At 45.1% G+C, this 9,293-nt stretch overlaps 2 protein-coding genes across 2 annotated transcripts in view; one reads left to right on the top strand and one right to left on the bottom strand.

The window, feature by feature from the left end:
* Positions 1-1,966: 1,966 nt before the first annotated feature.
* duox2 (dual oxidase 2) lies at positions 1,967-6,295 on the bottom strand (the record flags this gene model as incomplete). Its single annotated transcript, XM_080762453.1, has 6 exons — positions 1,967-2,254; positions 2,765-2,979; positions 3,707-3,914; positions 4,282-4,416; positions 4,978-5,035; positions 6,149-6,295. The coding sequence occupies 6 exons, from the start codon at positions 6,293-6,295 to the stop codon at positions 2,046-2,048; spliced, it is 972 nt and encodes a 323-aa protein (XP_080618579.1). The 3' UTR covers positions 1,967-2,045.
* Positions 6,296-9,126: 2,831 nt separating this feature from the next.
* The window catches only part of duox (dual oxidase), a gene marked incomplete at its 3' end in the record, with an annotated part of 45,645 nt that continues 45,478 nt past the window's right edge, over positions 9,127-9,293 (top strand). The window contains exon 1 of the mRNA XM_080760865.1: positions 9,127-9,222. Coding sequence (XP_080616991.1) covers positions 9,138-9,222 — 85 coding nt within the window. The 5' untranslated portion in view covers positions 9,127-9,137. The remainder of the gene's footprint in view (positions 9,223-9,293) is intronic.

Raw genomic sequence — 9,293 nt, 5'->3', positions numbered from 1 at the left:
ACTAGTCCACTAGTCCCTTATCCACTAGTCCACTAGTCCCTTATCCACTAGTCCACTAGTCCCTTATCCACTAGTCCACTAGTCCCTTATCCACTAGTCCACTAGTCCCTTATCCACTAGTCCCTTATCCACTAGTCCACTAGTCCCTTATGCACTAGTCCACTAGTCCCTTATCCACTAGTCCACTAGTCCCTTATCCACTAGTCCACTAGTCCCTTATCCACTAGTCCACTAGTCCCTTATCCACTAGTCCACTAGTCCCTTATCCACTAGTCCCTTATGCACTAGTCCACTAGTCCCTTATCCACTAGTCCACTAGTCCCTTATCCACTAGTCCCTTATCCACTAGTCCACTAGTCCCTTATCCACTAGTCCACTAGTCCCTTATCCACTAGTCCACTAGTCCCTTATCCACTAGTCCACTAGTCCCTTATCCACTAGTCCACTAGTCCCTTATCCACTAGTCCACTAGTCCCTTATCCACTAGTCCCTTATCCACTAGTCCACTAGTCCCTTATCCACTAGTCCCTTATCCACTAGTCCACTAGTCCCTTATGCACTAGTCCCTTATCCACTAGTCCACTAGTCCCTTATCCACTAGTCCACTAGTCCCTTATCCACTAGTCCACTAGTCCCTTATCCACTAGTCCCTTATCCACTAGTCCACTAGTCCCTTATGCACTAGTCCCTTATCCACTAGTCCACTAGTCCCTTATCCACTAGTCCCTTATCCACTAGTCCACTAGTCCCTTATGCACTAGTCCCTTATCCACTAGTCCACTAGTCCCTTATCCACTAGTCCACTAGTCCCTTATCCACTAGTCCCTTATCCACTAGTCCACTAGTCCCTTATGCACTAGTCCCTTATCCACTAGTCCACTAGTCCCTTATCCACTAGTCCCTTATCCACTAGTCCCTTATCCACTAGTCCACTAGTCCCTTATCCACTAGTCCCTTATCCACTAGTCCCTTATCCACTAGTCCACTAGTCCCGGGCCTTATCCACTAGTCCACTAGTCCCTTATCCACTAGTCCACTAGTCCCTTATCCACTAGTCCACTAGTCCCTTATCCACTAGTCCACTAGTCCCTTACTAACATTTAAGTCTACTTTTTATTTGTTGACGAAATTGTCAGTATATTTAGTCTTATAGTTTTAGTCATCATGGCTTTGTGTTAATTTAGTTTCCATTTAGTTTTTTTCAGTGGAAAAATGTAGTCGTCTTAGTTTTAGTCGAGGAAAACAACACTGGTGTGGTTGGTGTGGTTGTATAACCCAGCAGGCTGTGGTGATCCCTATAGAACGTAACAATAAGCATTAAACAATCACATTCATTCACAAGAACCTTTATTGACATTCCTCTGACAATAACAGAGATAATAATCCATGTTAAAAGGACCCCTGGCTAATAAGACAAATATACCTTAAATCATGTGAGATGGTGTTTTATTTTTAATTTTAGTTATAGAGGGCAAGTATAATGTTTTAAGGCATATTTGTCTTATTAGCCAGGGGTCCTTTTAAACACGAATCATCTTGAAACAGACATACAAGTATTCTATTATTTATGTACATTTACTTTTTTACAGAAACAATAATTATATACAGTATACAGTAAGTAACACACACACGTGCACGCAAGCATGCACTCTCTCTCTCTCTCCCTCTCTCACACACACACACACACACACACTCACATGCACACACACACACACACACACACACACATGCACGCACACGCGCACACACACACACACACACACACACACACACACACACACACACACACACACACACACACACACACACACACACGCACAATACACAGGCTCAGGAAATCCCATTCCCTCTGTAACACACTGTAACACATTGTAACACACTGTAACACATTGTAACACATTCGGCAGAAAAACTAAAAATGGTAATTTCAAGTATCATCTGTAAAAAGCTGGCCTGTGAGATCTGTTGTGAAGCTGAGACGAGAGATGACTGCTGGTCTGTGAGATCTAACGTGCAGAGTCGTCAGAGGTCATGAAGGTCAGAGGTCATGAACTCACGGGGATGTGCACAGAGGTCATCATGACCTTACAGGGAAGGTGGTCAGAGTTCAGGAACACAGAGTTGAGGTAACCTTCGCCGTGCTGAAGGTCGTCCTCAAGGTCATCCACGGCTACGCTAAACGCCGCTCTGACCTTCTCCGGAACCACCAGGTCAAAGGTCACCAGCACGCCCCCAACGACCATACAGAGAGTCCCTGTTGATCACATGACATGGTTAAACCACGCCCCCAACGACCATACACAGAGTCCCTGTTGATCACATGACCAGGTTAAACCACGCCCCCAACGACCATGCATAAAGTCCCTGTTGATCACATGACCAGGTTAAACAGTACAGTACATTACAGTACAGTACAGTACAGTACAGTAATGAATTGCATTTTCATAGCGCATTTTCCAAGTGCTCAAAGCGCTTTACAACGGTTTATTCATTCATACATTGGGAGGTGAAGCGGCGAACAGTCGACGCCAGCGTCCTCACTTCCCACATTCACACACCGACGGTGGCGAGCTCACACCGACCGACTCATTGGAGGCAATGTAGGGTTCAGTGTCTTGCACATGTGGACAGGAGGAGGTGCCGGGATTCGAACCGCCGACCCATGGATCATTGGACGACCTGCTCTACCTCCTGAGCCACAGCCGCCGCGTACAGTACAGTATACAGTACAGTATTAGGCCTACAGTACAGTACAGTAACACACCTGTGGCGAGCGCCAGCCAGAAGGAGTGGCTGTAGTGCGTCTGGAAGGAAGCCACGCCCACAGAGAAGATGCATGCTGGGACGTTCATGATGGTGGAGAAGGAAGCCACGGAGAAGAAGATGAAGGCAGAGGTGGCTAACATCATGTAGCCAGCGTACAGGATGACCGGGAGGCACAGGAGGATGTTAGCCAGCACCCAGCAGCAGAATGCAGTCCTGTAAGATAACATAACATCATCAACACACAGGAGGATGTTAGCCAGCACCCAGCAGCAGAATGCAGTCCTGTAAGATAACATAACATCATCAACACACAGGAGGATGTTAGCCAGCACCCAGCAGCAGAATGCAGTCCTGTAAGATAACATAACATCATCAACACACAGGAGGATGTTAGCCAGCACCCAGCAGCAGAATGCAGTCCTGTAAGATAACATAACATCATCAACACACAGGAGGATGTTAGCCAGCACCCAGCAGCAGAATGCAGTCCTGTAATGTGTGTTAACAGATATAGGACAGATGTATGGCTGTGTGTTTGGAATACCTGAACGATGTATGTAAGATCACAGACATTCTATAGCACCAGGTCTGCACTAAGGTCCAACATTCTTGTCTCATAACTGTGACAATAATTAAATTATGATGATGATGAAGTTACCAAAGTGTTGCGGACGCGTATCGTCCAGAGTATCGGTACTGTTAGATCAGACCACATGTTGGTGGAGGTTAGCGGTAGTTTCTGGGTTTAAGGACCATAGGGTTAGGGTCAGGTTTAGGGTTCAGGTCAGGGTTAGGGTCAGGGTTATGTTTACCAGAGTGTTGCCGAGGCGTATCGTCTAGATCAGACCACAGGGGTTGGTCTGGGTTTAGGGACCAGGGTATAGGTTTAAGGTCAGGGTTTAAGGGTCATGTTTAGGGTCAGGGTTATAGAGTTATTTACCAGAGTGTTGCCGAGGCGTATCGCCCAGAGTTTCGGTACTGGTAGATCAGACCACAGGGGTTGGTGGTGGTGAACTTCTCGGCGAGGTACAGGATGGGGTTGGGCAGACCTCTCTCCAGAGCCTCCTCAAAGTCCTTCTCGATGGAATCCTCCCAGCTGAACATCTCGTTGTAGTCGATGGTCTCGTTGAGCTGCACCACAGGAGTCCCTGCACCAGAACAACCATTTATTGTACTGTTCTCTTTACATTAAAGGAGAATTCCATACTAAAAGGCTGTCTTACCTTTCTTTGTAGTCGTTACGTCCCCACCAAAGAGGTCCAGGTGTTATTTTGTGCAAAAGCTCCTTATTGGCTATTTCCCTACCATAAGCCCTAAATGAATTGCATTGAATTGAATGGGAATTGAATGGGGCTATGGGGTGTTGTGCTAATTTGCTAAATCTATCACCTGTATTACACTGTATGCAGGAGATAGCATGATTACAATCTCATAGAGTCCAACATGCAGAACTGTGTGCATTCGTGCGTTCGTGCGTGCGTGCGTGCGTGCGTGTGTGCGAGCGTGTGTGCGTACCTTTCAGTGTAACGTTAACCCCGTACAGCCCAACATGCAGGCCGATCTCAGCGCTGACCACAGAGCTGCTGAAGGACTTGTAGCTGGACGTGGTGTTGACCCTGGCCTCGGCCCAGTCACTGGTGTAGTTTAGAGCTATGTGCACGCACGCACGCACACACACACACACACACGCACACACACACACACACACACACACACACACACACACACACATTTGAATTATTTTATTTGGATCTGCACAAGAGGTGTAATACAATAGACCCAACACTGATCAGAATTAGGTTATACATTATATGGACACACACACACACACACACACACACACACACAATTTATATTAAGATACATTTGTGTGACTGTAAAGACGAAACGGAAGTGGGGAAGAGGCTTCCGTTGCTCCAGACTGTATGACGGAAATGAATGATATGCTGATTATAATTATAATAAAATGAATAAATCATAATAAATTAACTCACCTACTATCACCACTCCTATGAATAAGATTTATAGTTGTAATAAAATGAATAAATTATAATAAATTAACTCACCTACTATCAACACTCCCTATGAATAAGATTTATAATTATAATAAAATGAATAAATTATAATAAATTAACTCACCTACTATCACCACTCCTATGAATAAGATTTATAATTATAATAAAACAAATAAATTATAATAAATTAACTCACCTACTATCACCACTCCTATGAATAAGCTGATTATGACTCGGAACGTCCAGAACAGCCTCTGAAACGACATACAGTTACTTTACAGCAGTTTATTATAAACTATACAGATCCGTCTTGAAAACATGACTATAGATATACCGTATAACGACAGAGTAATATCCAAAAATGATTTTTTTCAAAAGTCGGCCTCCTGATGGCGCTATAACAGGCCGTTCTGGAAAATGTGGGGCAGTGGTTCATCGTTGGCATCCAGGGATTGTGTGTGCAAAATTTGGCATCGACCGGGTTAACGGTGCCGGAGATTAGCTGGTACACAGACGGACGAACGGATGGACGGAGAACATACTCTCTCCCCATGCCTTCGGCCTGGTGGAGACAATAAAACATACTCTCTTCCATGCCTTCGGCCTGGTGGAGACAATAAAACATACTCTCTTCCATGCCTTCGGCCTGGTGGAGACAATAAAACATACTCTCTTCCATGCCTTCGGCCTGGTGGAGACAATAAAACATACTCTCTCCCCATGCCTTCGGCCTGGTGGAGACAATAAAACATATTCTCTCACCATGCCTTCGGCCTGGTGGAGACAATAAAACATACTCTCTCCCCATGCCTTCATGGTGGAGACAATAAAACATATTCTCTCCCCATGCCTTCATGGTGGAGACAATAAAACATATTCTCTCCCCATGCCTTCGGCCTGGTGGAGACAATAAAACATACTCTCTCCCCATGCCTTCGTTCTGGTGGAAACAATAAAACATATTCTCTCCCCATGCCTTCAGCCTGGTGGAGACAATAAAACATACTCTCTCCCATGCCTTCGGCCTGGTGGAGACAATAAAACATACTCTCTCCCATGCCTTCAGCCTGGTGGAGACAATAAAACATACTCTCTCCCATGCCTTCGGCCTGGTGGAGACAATAAAACATATTCTCTCCCCATGCCTTCGGCCTGGTGGAGACAATAAAACATACTCTCTCCCCATGCCTTCGGCCTGGTGGAGACAATAAAACATATTCTCTCCCCATGCCATCGGCCATGCCCCTAACCCTAACCCTAATCCGGGACCCCTGGGGGTCTACCTCCCTCAGGGACCCGTGGGGGTCCCCAGACCCCCTGGGGGTCCCCAGACCCCGTGGGGGTCCCCAGACCGCGGGGTAACTCACCGACTTGCCGCGTATGCCCGGCAGAATGAGCAGGAAGGTGGTGGCCACGCCCAGGAACACCAGGATGACGGTCAGCAGGTGTCCGCTGAAGATAAACGAGCTTCTTTGTTGAGGATAGAACGGATAAATGTCATCGTAGAAAGTCATCCTGCTGCTGAAAGAGGCAGGCGCGCACACACACACACACACACAGGGACGCACACACGCACACACACACACACACACACACACACACACAGGGACGCACACACACACACACACACACACACACACACACACACACACACACACAGGGACGCACACACACACACAGACAGACACAGTGTTACAGACTAGAGCACTAAGATCAGTTTACGTCTCCAGATCAGCCGATATTAAGGACTAAAGAGTTGCCCTCCTTTAGAACAGATGTAAAGGAAGAGAGAGAGAGAGAGAGAGAGAGAGAGAGAGTCCTTTAGAATACCTGCCATTGTTTCATGAACTCGGCAGGAATTCCGTGCACAAAGAAAGTGCTCCGTCTCTACCTTAGAGTATATATGAATATATACTCTAGTCTGAAACAAACAGGCCTCTAACCAACTCTCTGCCTGCTCTATCATTACAGTCTGGATCATTATTATGGTTACAATTACGGTGCGTTCGTACAGTCCTGTGTGGGTTGTGAAATGACGTGTGACTCTCCACACTAAACCCTCTCATGCATTCTGCACTCTGTGTGCGTGCGTGCGTGCGTCCGTGCGTGCGTGCGTGCGTGTCCACTCACTAACCCTCTCATTGTGCATCTAATCAGTGATTCGCTACAGCTTTAACATTTCAGTGTTAAAACAAAAAAGTGTGAAAGGAATGAAGGCTCTGAAGTTCTCACCTGTTGTATAAAGATGATCCCGGCGTGGCAGACAGACGGACTGGAGTGAGAGAGTTTCTGTCACACACACTTCTTTTATACATCTAGATCCTGACTCACCTGGAGGAGGAGAGGAGAGGAGAGGAGAGGAGTGAGTCAACACTTCACTACATGTTCGGATAAGGAGAGGACAGGACAGGGAGGAGAGGAGAGGAGAGCAGAGGAGAGGAGAGGTGTGAGTCAACAACAGCCTCCTAAACACTTCAGTACATGTTCTGATAAGCTCCAGGAAACTGCAGGCTTTATTTCTGCTGTTGCACCACCTTCTATCGTTCCACTCTGTTGCACCTTCGACTCTGTTGCACCACCTTCTATAGTTCCACTCTGTTGCACCTTCGACTCTGTTGCACCACCTTCTATAGTTCCACTCTGTTGCACCACCATCTAACTTTACTTTACTCCGTCATCAGTGTCCTGAGCGTCTGGACGTCTCTGGACACTTCCAGTCACATTCCATTCCATCGTGCTGCAACGTGGATTGGGTAAGCTATATTTAAGCTTCAATAATGTAACTAATTTTACTATACATACGGAATGTAGAGTTTTAAAACAGCAGATACAATACAGGTAATTAAAGCACATTGATATCATATATAATAACTTGGCATTGTCAATGTTATCATAGCCAGCCTTTATAGACAGAACTGGACATAACACTGAAGCTGTTAATTTAAATGATTTACCTGTGATGATCCCGAGAGAACAGAGCAGTCTAAAACAGTCTCCACTACACTCAGAGAACAGAGCAGTCTAAAACAGTCTCCACTACACTCAGAGAACAGAGCAGTCTCAAACAGTCTCCACTACACTCAGAGAACAGAGCAGTCTAAAACAGTCTCCACTACACTCAGAGAACAGAGCAGTCTCAAACAGTCTCCACTACACTCAGAGAACAGAGCAGTCGAAAACAGTCTCCACTACACTCAGAGAACAGAGCAGTCTAACACAGTCTCCTCTTCATCTAGATATACAGAACAGAGAACAGACTATAGTCTCCTCTTCATTCAGATATGATACAGAAAACAGCAGCTTAAAACAGTCTCCTCTTCATTCAGATATGATACAGAACACAACAGCTTAAAACAGTCTCCTCTTCATGAACATACTGTAACTAACAGAGTCTCCTCTTCATTCAGATATGATACAGAACACAACAGCTTAAAACAGTCTCCTCTTGTACCTACTGTAACTAACAGAGTCTCCTCTTCATTCAGATATGATACAGAACACAACAGCTTAAAACAGTCTCCTCTTCATGAACATACTGTAACTAACAGAGTCTCCTCTTCATTCAGATATGATACAGAACACAGCAGCTTAAAACAGTCTCCTCTTGTACCTACTGTAACTAACAGAGTCTCCTCTACATTCAGATATGATACAGAACACAACAGCTTAAAACAGTCTCCTCTTCATGAACATACTGTAACTAACAGAGTCTCCTCTTCATTCAGATATGATACAGAACACAACAGCTTAAAACAGTCTCCTCTTCATGAACATACTGTAACTAACAGAGTCTCCTCTTCATTCAGATATGATACAGAACACAGCAGCTTAAAACAGTCTCCTCTTGTACCTACTGTAACTAACAGAGTCTCCTCTACATTCAGATATGATACAGAACACAACAGCTTAAAACAGTCTCCTCTTCATTCAGATATGATACAGAACACAGCAGCTTAAAACAGTCTCCTCTTGTACCTACTGTAACTAACAGAGTCTCCTCTACATTCAGATATGATACAGAACACAACAGCTTAAAACAGTCTCCTCTTCATATTCAGATATGATACAGAACACAGCAGCTTAAAACAGTCTCCTCTTGTACCTACTGTAACTAACAGAGTCTCCTCTTCATTCAGATATGATACAGAACACAGCAGCTTAAAACAGTCTCCTCTTCATGAACATACTGTAACTAACAGAGTCTCCTCTTCATTCAGTTTAGCTCCAGCAGTGCCGACCAGCTGAGCTGTCTACCTGTCTACCTGCCTGTCTACCTGCCTGTCTGTCTACCTGTCTGTCTGCCTGCCTGTCTGTCTGTCTGTCTGCCTGCCTGTTGGAACAAGCGTCTCCGCATCGATGGATGTGTGTAAAAGCTGGTTGAAGAGGTTTAACCCTGCGATGGCTGTCTGTACTATTACCGTACTGATGATGGTCACTGGAAGTAAGTTCATCATTTATATTATATTTACATTACATTACCATTTTTCTTTTTAAATTGTCATTATACTTTTG

The sequence above is a fragment of the Protomyctophum bolini genome, assembly GCF_963924005.1.
Source record: "Protomyctophum bolini genome assembly, chromosome: 4".
Lineage (NCBI taxonomy): Eukaryota > Metazoa > Chordata > Actinopteri > Myctophiformes > Myctophidae > Protomyctophum > Protomyctophum bolini.
Note: the sequence above shows the minus strand (reverse complement) of the source record. Positions and strands in the feature narration are given on the sequence as shown.